The sequence below is a fragment of the Oryza brachyantha genome, chromosome 4 (genome assembly GCF_000231095.2).
Source record: "Oryza brachyantha chromosome 4, ObraRS2, whole genome shotgun sequence".
NCBI classification, from domain to species: Eukaryota; Viridiplantae; Streptophyta; class Magnoliopsida; order Poales; family Poaceae; genus Oryza; species Oryza brachyantha.
This window is the reverse complement of record NC_023166.2, coordinates 16,268,388-16,283,023: the sequence shown is the minus strand read 5'-3', so window position 1 is coordinate 16,283,023 and position 14,636 is coordinate 16,268,388. Positions and strand designations below refer to the sequence as shown.

At 43.0% G+C, this 14,636-nt stretch overlaps 1 protein-coding gene across 4 annotated transcripts; it reads right to left on the bottom strand.

The window, feature by feature from the left end:
* Positions 1-5,804: 5,804 nt before the first annotated feature.
* On the bottom strand, positions 5,805-12,860 carry LOC102712907 (protein indeterminate-domain 4, chloroplastic-like). Of its 4 annotated transcripts, none has more exons than XM_040523069.1 (4): positions 12,620-12,860; positions 11,720-12,061; positions 9,921-10,323; positions 5,805-7,552 (listed from the first exon to the last, which is right to left on the bottom strand). In XM_040523069.1, the coding sequence occupies exons 2-4, from the start codon at positions 11,934-11,936 to the stop codon at positions 6,364-6,366; spliced, it is 1,809 nt and encodes a 602-aa protein (XP_040379003.1). In that variant the 5' UTR covers positions 11,937-12,061; positions 12,620-12,860; the 3' UTR covers positions 5,805-6,363. The 4 variants fall into 4 exon arrangements, with proteins under 4 accessions (XP_040379003.1, XP_040379006.1, XP_040379005.1 ...); XM_040523072.1 differs by having other exon boundaries at positions 9,921-10,320; XM_040523071.1 differs by lacking the exon at positions 12,620-12,860 and adding an exon at positions 12,316-12,615.
* Positions 12,861-14,636: the final 1,776 nt, after the last annotated feature.

Below are 14,636 nucleotides of genomic sequence, written 5' to 3'. Positions count from 1 at the left end.
GCGAAGAGAACAGGAAGCCAAGGACCTATTGGTCAGTGGCAAACCATTCATTTGCTGCCGGGTTTGGGATCTTGATTGTCTTCTCTTTTTCTTCCTCCTTGATTTCTTCTTTTTGCTCTATCTCGGCAGGCGGTGGTGTCGCCTTGCCGGAGATGAATCCTTCCAGTCTCGCGCCTCGCAAGGCTATGAGAACTTGTGCAGACCAGAGTGCATAATTTTGCTTGGTTAGCTTTTCAGAGATCTGGATGCCAACCAAAGGGTTTGTGGCTGCCGTGGAGGAGGATGAACTAGCCATCTCAATCTAATCTAGATTTAAGCTAGCTCTGATACCATGTGAAGCGTGGAACGTCTGCGGTGAGACGGCTGCCTGTTAATTTTCTAAGCCTAATACGGCTGAGATAGTACAAGCATATATATATATATATATGGTTGATTATGGTGGTTAGGCTGCACCTAATACACAGGAGATATAATCTTCTATCTATAGTCCAACAACCTTCTCTCAACCATATAGGGTTACAACGTATTTTGTGTATATCTAACATACTATACTGTACAGAAACAGCATAGTACAACATATCTTGGAGTTCAATATAAGGATGTTTGATGTACAACCCGATGAGATGGACGCAATAATTTAGAGTGCCCATACCGTGGCGCGCCGCGACAAGGATGCATGCACAAGGCGAAAGGTACACCCTATCTATCGATACATCTGTCGAAAACGGAGTGCATGAGGCAGCACAACCAAGCAGCAGCAAGCACGAGCTTAGCGAGAAGCTAAGTCACACACTCGCACCGTGCATATAAGCCAAGGGCTAGCTATAGGTGTGGTCACGGGTTAGCTAGACGAGGGCCATCTTCTGCCCCCTAGACGTACATCGATCTCTCCTACATTTGCAATAGTCGAAGTGAAGAACATATGTACTTGGAAGTATTCTATAAAGGAATTGTTATTATGAGTTGTTTTATAGTGCTCTTTAATTACATAGTAGAACTGATCTACAACATTTACTTTTTTTTCTAATCCAATAAACGATATCAATTTATACCGGTGGCGGAGCTATGGCCTAGCGATCATGGACAAGCACCCGGGCTCGATCTGCCGTCTGCCACATGCATATATACAATACGTCTTGCTTAATTACAGTAGTTAAACACTGGTCTAGCAATACCGTGACACGACTGTTATCTATAATTAGGTCTGTCTAGGCTTAAAAATATTTGTGAATCCACCGCCGATTTATACAATAACATTAACTACTGGGAGTAAATAATTATTTTAGTTATAATAGTACTTAAATCAATGATTAAGATCAATTCTAAGACGATAGTACTGGCAATAGAATACTATGAGCAAGAACATTGTGAAAGTGCTAGCTCTATTACTATAAAAAGTTTGGTCGTATGTATCTTAGATATGCAGATGCCCGAAAATGTTCTCAGTACGGCAATGTAATTGTTTGAGAATTAATAAAGCTTTCATCATCTTAAAACATTGTTATTATTATGAGTTAGTCTCTAACAATTAGGAACTCAACTGAGCATAAACCAATTACAGTCGAGTGATTTTACGGTCAAGTCAATATATTTTATATCTGCCTCTCAGCACTTACAATACTATATATAAATATTACTTCACTTTCAGGCTATAAGATATCTTGGTTTTCCCTAAATTCATATTGATCATAATGAATATATATGTATATGTATATGCATATATACATATATACACACTACCATATTGGTTCATATATAAATCTAAAGAAAATCAAAATATCTTATAACTTCAAACGAAAAGAGTATCAATTTTATGCGACAAAACATGATATATGTGATGCTTCTTGATTAAAAAACAAAACTTTATTCTTATATAACTAGAAAAGCTCAAGTAATGTACACGCACCAGTTAAGACACCAGCTACCCAACAAAAAGCATCATCAACCATGATCTATAACTAGGGTTCGCAAAATTATGATAATCTTCACGATTATCGTGATAATCAAGTAAGTCGCCGGGGGTTGGCTTCAGTAAGGTGTGGTAGGGTTTGACAAATTTCGCAAGATTTTATTTTTTTTTGAAAAAAGGTAAAAACATACAAAAACATTCTTAGTGATAGTTCTCGTTTATTAAAACCTTGTGGTTAAGAAAATTTTCAAAATAACGCATGCAACGTCAAATCATGGTCAGAAAAGCGAATTGCATTTGCATCAATGAGCAAAATTCATCTAGAGTCTACTGTTCATCCAGGACTAGCCAGCCTAATGCACTGGCTCATATGGTTCCCCCTTCTCTTACATGGTCTCCCTCCCCGGTGACTTCGGTGCATCCATCGCCAGATCTATCATCTTTATGTAGTTGACGGCTCAAATTGCACGATATGCGACGATATAGTGGTAGGCTCTTTTTTAGATGACTGATTTTAGCCTTATCAATATTTACAATATAATCATTTATGCCACTTTTCCTCCATTTAAGATACATTAGTTTCAATCCCTCTCGAATATATTAGAGCAAAGCGACCTTATTACCATGTTGTGTGAATAACATATATAAAGCATCATTTCTAACATCCCATCCTTAATTAATACAACATGATTACCAGTTTAGAATATTAGCCTGGTTGTCATAAGACATAGAACACTCGGAGCACGGACTAAGTGAATCCAAAAAGGAAGTCCAATAGAGGTTCAACCTAAGTATGGCCCATCCATGAAAATGTGTTGCAGGATACATTTGTCTTGTGTATGAGTGCTAGCTGAAACAGTGTACAGACATGTCTTTGGAATAGAAACTGAGAGAGACAGTATGTAATGTGACAAAACACAATGGTTTGAAACGAATTGAATCTGGACCTTCCTTATCTGGAGGATGCAAATCAGACAGGTCAACGGAATGATTGTTTGGCTTTTCCATAGAAAAAACAAACAACATATTTGTAAATAAGAAATAATTTATGAGTACAACTTTTATATACGTATTCTTAACGATCTAAAAGCCAAGGTTGGAAAATAAACTTCGGTTAAAAAACACCAAGTGAGCTCTAAATTTAAAGTTAAAATTCAAATTTGGCTTATAAGCATAAGTAGAAGGAAAAAGATGGGGTGAAGACAAATAAATTGAAATGTATATATACAAATTAAACCTGCAATCAGCTAAATGATGGTCAACGTATACCATGCAAACACGCCAATAAACAAAATGCAAGCATGTCTACCCCATTATATACAAAGCTATGTGAAAACATAACTTGTTTGTGCTTAATTATGTGTTGTAATATTAGAGAAAATAACTACAAAATAAATCATCATCAGTACCCCTCCATCTATGAAAGATCTTATTTTCATGATGTTTCATATATATTAGTATGGTAGGGAAAAGAAGACGGCATGTTGTGATTGGTAATTAAATCAACGCACACAATGCATGCCTGACACAACATTTGTCCTCTCCGAGATCTAATAAATGTGTGCACCTAGATGATGCAACTTCTTGCACCTATGATGGCAAATGATTACGCCCCTGATATTAAAATGAAGGAAGTAAATAAGGAATATTGAGTCCGATACCTTAAAAAAGATGACGACTATATGACAGAGTTTCGCAGCAGGGACATGACACTTCATCTTCATCACATAATTCACGCCTCCACTTTCTAATGTGTCTGCGTTTTGTCCTACCCTAAGCAGTGTGCTCGTTCCACGTCCCTTCAAAAACAATGCTGATCACAATAGTAGCTTGGGTGAAAGGTTAGGGCTAAGGAGAGAAGAGGAGGTGTTAGTGGCATACAACTCATCGGTCAGCCAATCAGCGTCAACACATATCCTCCATTCTGTGCCATGTTACCAGGACATGCTTGATATCCATAGGTATTAGATCTGATGTGTGATACATGGTATCTATAGGTATCAGTCGATACCTAGAGAGCTAAGTTGGTACCCATAGGTATCAACAGTTATACCATAGGTATCAATCCTAGTAGCTAACATTTGGTACTTATGGGTATCAGCTTATTAACCGTGATACTGCAAGTATCATGCATGGTACATTTGTCTAACATTAAGGATGATGTCGCATGACATACCCGCGCATAACATCGATGAACAACATGATAGCTGTACCAACATGTCAACTTCCAATGAAAGAGATCTAGATCCAACACTTCATTTGCCTCATTTTCCATCACCATCAACGATAAATTAGCAGAAGCCCACACTGGTCGACATCCTCTAGGATGACATCCCTTCTTGGTTGTGCTCCCTACCACCAAGGGAGCCATATCTGGTTGACGTCGTCATGTTGCGAGCATGAGATGTAGGAGGAGGCCATGGGACCGGAAACACCACCACCCTCATCACCAACATGAGCTTGGGCTAGATCTAACACAAGCAAGGAGGAAGTGCGGAGAGAGAATGAGGGAACACAAGGAGGAAGAGCACACCCGGGTGAGGAGCAAGACTAGCGGATAAGGCGTGATTCACGCGAATAAGAAGCACGACAACCATGCTCAATCGAAATATCCTGTCATGGATGGGAGTTCGCCATGTAGTGTTTTTGTAAAGAAAAACTAAACAAGGAGAAAACAATGTATCTATCTATCTATTTATTTTTTTACCTATATTTCATATTATAATATGTTTTGGCTACGTAGATTCATATGAATGATAATGAATCTAGACACATATGAAACATATACATTAATCGATTAATGAATTATATTTTAGGACCAAAATATCTTATAGTATGGAATTGATGAGTATTATGGTATTAAGACAACTTTGAAAAGAGACACCATGTTCGCTTTTGAGGCTAAAAGTTCTCATGATCCAAGAAAAAGAAAAAGAAATTACCCGTTAGGGTGCAGATTACGAGACTATATGATACAGTTGTATATCAAATACAATTATATCAATATAATAGAAACTAAGAGTTTCATAGGAAATCTAAACCTATATAAATAGATTCTAAGAGTTTGAATATAGAATCCAAGAGGACTTATAGAAATAGAAGTTAAAAGTTGTATATACCAAACAAACATATAGAAATATAATCTATGATTTGTGTATAAATTCAAACCTTATAGAAATTGAAGTTAAAAGTTGTATAAGAAATCGAATGAATTCCTACCAACAGTGGTATTATAGAAATAAACTTCCGAGTCGTCTATTAAATCTATCTTTGCAGGAATTATCTAGCTCCCATGTCTAAAAGTAAGTTGTTTTGTGGGACAAATCCTCACACTAAAAATAATTAACATTTGAGAATTTCGAGTGTGTGTGTACTGTTTAAATGAAAAATAAATAAAACTAAGCGAATCTGAAACTTCATATTTCTACCTTTCTTAGAAACACTTAAAAAGAAATGAACAAAAACAGTACATAACTTGTAAATGTATATATATAGTAGTTTAAATTTGATGACATCATCCAAATTCCAGCATCGAATCAATGGATTCAATCAGGACATACCATATGAACACCCCCCCCCCAAAAAAAAGTTAAATTTAAACCACGTGGTTATATTTTTCTTGGTAAAATTGGCTGTCCGCGGCTAATGGTATTTCCAGCCACCATGGATGACTAGAACCATCATGAGTATTTATAATTAAATTACTTCATCTAGTATATTTTATATAGGCACATATTATACTGCAATAATACAAAATCATAAACACTGGAAAAATCATGCATTTGAGCCAACATGATAAACTGCACTTTGCAGGGGAATATGGTTTTTTTGATACAAGGAAGGGTAATTAATTAATGAAAAACAAGAAACTAAAAAAAGGGAAGAGACTAGGGGCAATTAAGCCACCGTCTTCCGCATTGAGCTAGCTACAAATTAACATTCTTATTGGCTCTATGGAACTATACTTAACCCAGCAAAAGATCCAACTACAAGGAGGGGGGAATCCAAACAACAAGAACAATAACAACGGCATTAACACCAACCCCACCGAGAGCAAGGGTCATCACATGCGTCCACTCGCACTAGCTTAATTACTTAATTTAGTCAGAGAGGACGCCCTCTCTTCCATGACTAACCCCAAGTTTTCCAGGTCATTCATACGATGAAGAGCTATATAGCTAGCTGACCTATAGCTTTATCCCATGCATGCATGCACCCAACTCGATCATGCGATTGATCGATCTCGGAACGAACGACTTAGTTGCTAATTAACTCGACATTAGGCTATATAGGAGTACTATAACCTTAGCTTGCTCCTCCCCAGTGGATGCATGCATGCGTTAATCCCCAGGTTGCATTGCTTCAAAGTCTCGGACTCTCACTTTGGTACTACTACCGATCGATCGGAGCTCACGGCTTGTGCAAGCTCGATCGATGACTTGATCATGGATTTTTCATGGCATCCTTCTCCCGTTGAAGGACGACGCGGACTTCATCTCGGCCTCCAGGGAGCTCATGTCGCTGCTGCTCTGGTGGTGGTCACCTCTCGGCGTCGACATGCCGTGGACAATGCCACCCCCACCGACGCCGAGGAAGTCCCGCGTCCCGTCGCCAGTGCCGGCGCCGGCTCCACCTCCGCCCTGGCTGAATTTTACCTCGTGCTCGATGTCGCACAGCCTTGGATCGAACATCCCGGCGCCAGGGACGGTTCCGCCGTTGGTGGCGCCGAACATTGCGGCGGTGTTGACGCCGCCTCCAGCGAGAGAGTTCATCAGGTCGTTGAGGTGCGCGTCGCTCTGGTCCAGGTGCTGCGACGCCGGCCGCATGTGCGGCGATGAGCCGGCGAAGCCACGGAACATGGACCCCGCGCCGTTCGCGCTCGAGGTCGCGCCCATCTGCGCCGCCTTCTGTAGCAGGGCCGTCGCCGACATCTGCGGCAGCATCGCCGCCTGATCGTTGTAGAGACCTGCAGGAGAGACATGTTCGCCACCAACAAAGTTACCGCCGAAGATCCCCGCCGCCGACGCATCAGAGCCGCCGCCGCCGCCTGCGCCACCGCTGAACTGGTCATTGCTCATTAGCCCCTGGCTGGCATGCTCATGGCTAGATCCCGAGCTGTTGCCGTTGTTGGCGAAGAAGCCAAGGTTGAAGAGGTTAGCACCCGGAGCGCCGGGGCCTCCTGCACCATTGCCCTGGAGGTCGGGCAGCTGCATGAGGCCATGGAACGGCTTGGCCTGAAGGAACGAGTGCTGCCCATTGCCAGCGTCATCACCGAAGTCCTGCCCGGTAGCCGCCGCCGCAGCAGCAGCGTTGAGGAAGAACGCCGGCTGCGGGGGGCGGAACGCAGACGCGCCGGACGGCGACAGCAGGTGGTCGAGGCGCGCGGCGATGCTGCTCCCGCCGCCGCCGCCCGCGCCGCCGAGGCGGAGCAGCTCGGGGGACGGGTGGTGGTGGTGGTGGTGACCATCCTGGAGGGAGGTGGTGAGGTGGGAGCCCACCTGCGAGAGGCTCAGCGCCATGTTCCCGGCGTTGCTGGCGCCGTACAAGTGGCTAGTGAGGCTGGTGAGGCTCGTCGGCGGCAGCCTGGAGCTCTCCTGCGCCAGCGCGTCGCAGAAGGCCCTGTGCGTGATGAAGCTGTCCCTCCTGCATTCGCCATGGGGCACGATTACACAAGCGTTCAGCAAAAAACTTAGGTTAGAGTGCAACCGCAGGCAGAGCAAGCATTGCCATGCCATGCATGACGAGCTCCGAGTGTGCAGTAAAAGTGAACAGTAAAAAGATGATGTGAGAGGTGCTGGATGCAGCCTGGTTCTGCAAGAAACGGCCGTGCATGGGCGGCGCGCACACCGAGGAGGAGCGGCATCTCGGGTTAAGCTATTGTTTTGCTGGCCGGCATGTGAGCGCTGCGCTGCAACTTGGCGCTGTGCCTGTGCCGCTGCTGAATGTTGTGTTTGCAGCTTGTTTTCATGAACCTGAACAGTAACTTCACTTTCTACAGATTGTGCATGCATTCCGCCCCCATTCTGTAGCTACTGCCAAAAGCTTTTCATACCCTACGTCATATTACCTTACCTCCACAACTCACTAATTATGCTAGTGCTAAATGATAATGTTTGAGGATTAGTAACACAAGACTTGTACGACACTTGCGTGTTTGTCTACAGGAGCACATTTTGTCAAGGGTGTTAGGTACCCATGCATGCAGGTATGCAACCCACGCACAAAAGCTACTAGCTCAAGATCCAAGAAACCCATGTCAATCAAGGAGAGAGTAAAAAAGGAGGTAAATCTCATCCTAGCTTGCCGTGATGTGCCTCTCATAGGTGCCCACTAGTAGGAAGCTTCAAAAGAGAAAGCCAGGAAGACATAGACATCAGGCATGGTCATGCACACCAACACACACACACACCAAGGAGAGCAGAAAACTTTGTGGGCTGGTAAGCTCACTTCCCCAGGAACCATGCAAGACACAGGAAAAAGGAAAAGAAAAAAACTTGACGGCTGATCGCTTGCGGTTGAAAAACATATGAAATTATGTGAAGTGCTATGAAATTGAGCAAATGGTTCCAGGTAGTGTTTGGTTGCCACACAAATTCTTTTAAGAATCCGAAGAGAGGGCAGATGGAAAATGTTGGTGACATTTTCTACTGTATATATATCTCCCTAATATCATATTAAAAACACTCCTAAAAATCACATCATCAAGTTATTTCCATTGAAAACTTGAAATGCTATATATGATCTAGCTCAATCACTTGTCCAAACTCCAAAATGACCATAGTCCTCACAAGATAATTACTACTAGAATAAAGCCATAGACTAACAACAAAAACTCTACATGAGCCTAGAATTCCTGTGCCCCTTTCCAGGAAACCCCAAATCACCCACATGAATGGATTCCTTTATGCAGAAACAGTGAACAAACTCAACACGAAGGGCTCATCAATGCAACTCCTGTCGATGCTCCGATCCTAAATGCGCCAAACTCCCTATTGGAGAATTTTTTGCCAATCTTATGAAAGATATAGGAGTGACCACTAGCCATAGCACTGAATCACGCATGTTTAATTCCATCAATAAATGAAGAGTTCCTAAAAGTTACACCTAGGTAGTGACTGATGAGTGATGAGATATGTGACGGCCGCGCATTGCAACGTATCCATGAAAAGGTGTGGACCTGGCCATGGCCATGGCCAAGCCTGGCTCACTGGCACGGCCAAAGAACGGTTCTGCCACATCTAGCAAGCCAGCCAACTCACATGAGAACAAGCTAGGGTTACATGGCAGCCAAGTGATTCAGTAGAGAGAGAGAGAGAGAGAGAGAGAGAGAGAGAGAGAAGAGAAATGCTGCTCCTCCTTACAACTGGACTGCTACTGACACGCTGGCCCATGATAAATGTGGGCCCACAGGGCAGTGTAACAGAATGAACACACACATGTTCTGCATAGCAAAGCTTTTGGCTTAGAGAGAAAGAAGAAGAGTTGGTTGGTTCCAGCTTCCCAAGGGAGAGAGAAAGCTAGCCAGGAAGAGCCAAGTATGAGGGTCTTGTGAGCAAATGCCAAAGGACAAACAGAGAAGAGAAGAAAAGAAAAGAAAGTGAAAAAAAAAAGTTTGAAGACGCCATTTCACGTGCGAGCAGTTCTCCGGCGGTGCACAGACCCTCGTCTTCCTCGCCCTCGCGACGAGCATTGGGCTCCTCCTTCCTCAGGCTAGACGCGGCCACTAGCTCCAACGAGCTAATAACAGCCATGTCACTCACTGTGCACGCCCAAACAAAACCCTAACCCTAAAGAAAACAAGCAAAGGCACTACACAACACAGTAGCCTCCGATCCCTTGCTACTTTACTCTCTCTCTCTCTCTCTCTCACCGCGCGAGACACAGCCTATATATGGCGATGGCCAGTACTGGCGCTGTGACGCAGCATGTGCAATGTATATATGGATCTCTATCTGTCCAGGAGGAGGAAGGAAGAAGAGGAGAGGAGAGGAGAGGAGAGTGCACGACGTACCTGGAGAAGAGGGTGCCGCAGTCGCAGCGGTACTCGCGGGTGCCGCAGATCTTGGAGTGGGCCTTCCAGTCGGACTGCACGGCGTAGCGCTTGGAGCACTTCTCGCACTTCCACTTCTTCTCGCCGTGCTTGCGGCAGAAGTGCTTCTTGATGCCGGTGAGGTCGCCGAGGGCCCTGGACGGGTCGTGGTGCACGCACGTCGGCTCCGGGCAGAGGTACACGCGGCGGCGCTGCGCCTGCGCCGGGTTCTTCTGCTTCAGCTTCCACGGCAGGTTGTGCCCGCGCCGGTGCAGCTGCAGGTTCTGCTCCCGCTGGAACCCCTTGTTGCACACCTCGCACACGAACCGGTTCGTCGCCAGCAGCGTCTTCGGCGACAGCGCTATCACCTCCGCGTCCGGATCTGCTGAAAATTAAAACCACCACAAGTTCAGTTAATCAGCCATTTATTCGGTGATCAAGTGTACATGTCGATCAGATATGTACGTGACACTTTGCGGAGAGAAAAGAAAAATGTGCCGAAATGATGCATGATGAGGGATCTTGTATACCCTTTGAAAACATGGATTGAATTAATGGTCGAGGTGTTTATCAACATTTTGTGTGGATTAGGAAAGAACAAGGAATTCAGAAGGTAGAACGCACAGTGATGATTAAAAGAAAGCACAAGTCTTAGGGGTATAACTATGAGTCTTAATTATCTCTTGAGAATTATCTCCATTGGATTTGTTTGCTTATAAGTTAGGCATGCATGATTAACTAATGGTGGTGGGAGCTAGTACTGATGATGCATTAGTTTGGCCATTTGAGGGAGATTTTTTTTTTCTTCCGTTGGTGGGGCTGAGCTAGAGACAAACTAGACCATGGAGAAGGGAATATTTGCATGAGATTTTTGGAAAAAAGAACTTTGCAGGAAGAGATATAGAGAACAAGGGAATATGCATGGATTGTGTGCCATGGCTACTATTTGCTTCTCATAATTGGGAAAAAAAAAGAAGAGTGATCTATACTGAAGAGGATAACAGCTCATGTACATGCATGGAATCTTGAAAAATGAACTGATTTTGTTTTATCTTGAGAAATATATGGAGCTATGCCCATACCCTTAAAAATTGCTGATTCAAGAACTAAGAATTCTGGAACTGGTTGATGATTTAATCAAAAACACAAGATCCATACTACTAGGCACGAGAAAAAAGGGAATAGTTTAGCCATGAGAGGAGTACTTTCTATTCTTCAGTCTTCACCTGAATTAATTCTCTTTGTTTCAGGTGACAGTACATAGACTTAAATGAAGTACTAGGAGCAAACCGAAAGCCAAGTTGCTCATGTCTACTCGCTTTTATTGAACTGATAGACGCCTAGATAAATGGTAGGGAAGGGATCCAGATTCCAGACCGAAGAACTGGAATAAGGAAGAGATAGATTACGAAGTACGAACTGATTTTTTTTTTTAAAAAAAGAGAACCAGTTCATAAAATTCAGTCTACATAGAAAAAAAGCGTAATTCAGCTGCGAGGAATAATATTTCAGAAGCAAGAAACCGAAGAACAGATGCAACAAGTATAGAGGCTAGAGGGAGAGAGAGGGAGAGAGAGAGAGAGAGAGAGAGAGAGAGAGAGAGAGAGAGAGAAATCAAGTGCGCCTGTGAGATCGAGAAGATGCTCTCACTGTCAGAAACCAAATGATAAGACTCCAATCAATCGAGACAAGATCTTGGAGAACAGATATGTATGCATGCATGACTGAAATCGTAAAGGGTACTTGGTTGGAAGTAAGGATTCGATGGATGGATTGATTGCCTGGTAAGTTTCTCTTCTTCTTGGCCGGTGGCGCCGCCGCCGGTGCGCCTTGGCTGGATGCCGCAGTCGGCGTCGCTGCTACCACGCCGGGCAGTGCCGCCGCCAGCTGCTGCTGTTGCTGCTGTGATATCAGCGGCTTAATCTGGTCATGCTGGTCCCCATCCCTGCTAATCCCGAAGAACGCCGCCGCCGCTGCAGCCGATGAATTCGATGCCATGGCCTCCCAAATTTATCCTCGCTCGCGCACTAACTCAATCACAGGGACAGAAAATTTCCTTTTCGGTTGCCCCCCGTTGGATTGTTGCTCGGATTAGCACTGTTCTTCTTCCTTCTTCCCCCTGACTGAAACAAACAAGCAAAACACTTTCCATGTGAGACATAGCATGCAGCAATTAAGAGCAGCAGCAGCAGCAGCAAGCAAGCAAACGTCGCCGCTGGCTGCACAGCACACAAAAGCAAAGCAAGCAACCATGGGAGAAAGATCAGGAAAGATTTCCGCTCCCCCGAGGACAAATTAAGGAGCAAGGACGAAAGAACCAAAGGGAAAGAGCGAAACGAGAGCCCCCCAAAAAATCCCTGAGGAGTAATGGCTATACCTATCTCATATGTATGCTCTTGGAATGAATTGAACTGAAACAACAAACAAATCGACAAGAAGCCGAGAAAAACTCCAAGGCCTCGGCCGCTTAGGACTCTTCCGCGGATTAACAAAAGAACAAAGTGGACAGGGAAATCCAAACAAACAGTTGCACTCAAAACAAGTAAAAAAGCAAACGAACAAAAGCTCGCAAACACCCACACCCACACCCACAAACTCATATATGACACAAACACACACAGAGTGAGAGGCAGATATTATAAAATTCAGAAAAGAACCATAAGCAAAAACAGAGATATAACCTCAGCTCCTCCTGCTAGCTAGCTCTGTGTGAAGATAGAACTAGAAGTGGAGTAGAGGAGAGGATGGAGGAGAGCAGGAGGCTAACAAGGTTGTTGCCTCATTTCTTTCATTTCCTTGTCATACTTTTCTTTCTCTCTCTCTCTCTCTCGTCTCCTGCTCCTTTCCTTCCACACTCTTATATGGCCCCCTCTCCCCTAGAATTATTTTTGTGAGATTTTCCCTGGCCTCTTTCCAATGCCTCTATACACACACCAGCGAAAATATATAAAAGAGGCAGTTTTTATATACAACTCAGAGCAAGAGAGATGGGGGGTGTTGTGCTGGTGGTGATGGGAGCGGCCGAGCGCGGGGGGCAAGCTCACGCACCACCGGTGTCGTCAAGCGTCTGAGCGCTGGGGCCCACCGGCTGCGTGGGGCTCACCCCCTTGCATCCCTCCCTCTCTCCATCCCTGGCTCCCTCCTTCCTTCCCTCCTCACACGCGTACGCACACATGCGCAACGCTTTCCCATGGGTTTGTTTTCGGTTTTTTGGAGGGTAATATGCACTTTTATCTTCTCTTTTTTTTTTTTCATCTGCTGGAGTATTTTGTATTTAGGTGTGCTTGTACGTGTGTTTCGTGTGTCTGTGCTAATGACTTGTAGGTTGGAATTTCAATCATTATACGCACCAAACTTCTGTTAACCTTTTTGGTTGTATTTGTTTACACGTATATCTATACGTGTAAATGGAAAAGATTATCTCGGAACCTTATCAATATGTATGTCACGTTTTTCAGACAAAAAGCCAAAATGTATATCACGTTTCCCCGTGATTTAAATGAGAAATATTATCTCGGAATCTTGTTGATATGTATATCACGTTTTTCCCGTGATTTAAGGATTTGCTTTAATTGTAAAAAAATAAATATAGTAAAAACATAACTCCGTATTTATACGCTGTTTAATTGTATAATAGATGGCACGGGCTGTACCAATCGATAGAGCTGGCAACATAAATATGAATGCAATGGATGGTTTGAACAATCTTACATTTACTACATGGCTACAAATAAATTAAATATTTACTTTATTCACAAAAATAAATATATTAAAAGAGTATCTTCGTATTTATACGGCTCTTAATTGTATCGTAGGTGGCACATCGTGTACTATACCGATCAGTCATTGTATTGGTTGAGCGGGCAAAACTACATTCTTCATGTGACTACAAATAAATTAAAGATATACTTTAATCATGAAAATAAATATAGTAAGGTGGTAACTCGTTACTTATACGACTCTCAATTGTACCATAGGTGGCACATCTTTGTACCGATCACTCATTGTATTGGTTGAGCTGGCAACGTAAAGATGAATTTTGCAATGGACGGTTCAAACAAAATTACATTCTTCATGTGACTACAAATAAATTAAAGATTTACTTTAATCATGAAAATAAGTATAGTAAGGCAGTAACTCAGTATTTATATGGCTCTTAATTGGAGAGTACATGGTACATATTATACTATCGATCATTATATTGTTGAGCTAGCAATGTAAAGATGAATTCCACAGCACATTGTTCAAACAATCTTAATGGGTTTTTCTCTCAACCATTCTTCCATTTTATGGGTTCATTTAAGAAGTGTTAAACTGTATGTGTGACTTTAATTCATGGGTCCTGGAAAATGTAGTGAACATTTAGATTGCAAAATGGTGACCGCCATAGGTGAGTCATATTGGTTCCATATATGTTGTAGTTTTCATTCTTTAAAATACAAATGAAGATTTTGCTTTGGTCATGAAAGCAACTGTAGCCAGGGATAAACTTGGCATGCATGCAGCTCTCTTAATTGTACTTGTACAACAGATACCTAGCATAAACTGTACTAACCATTTTATTTGTCACTGTAACGGATGACTTAATTGCATGGTGGATGGTTCAAATAATCGTAGGGATTCATTCAAAACATGAGGTTGCTTATGCAATTAGGACCAATTCGTTTTGAATGGAAAACAAAGGATTCAATTCCTAAG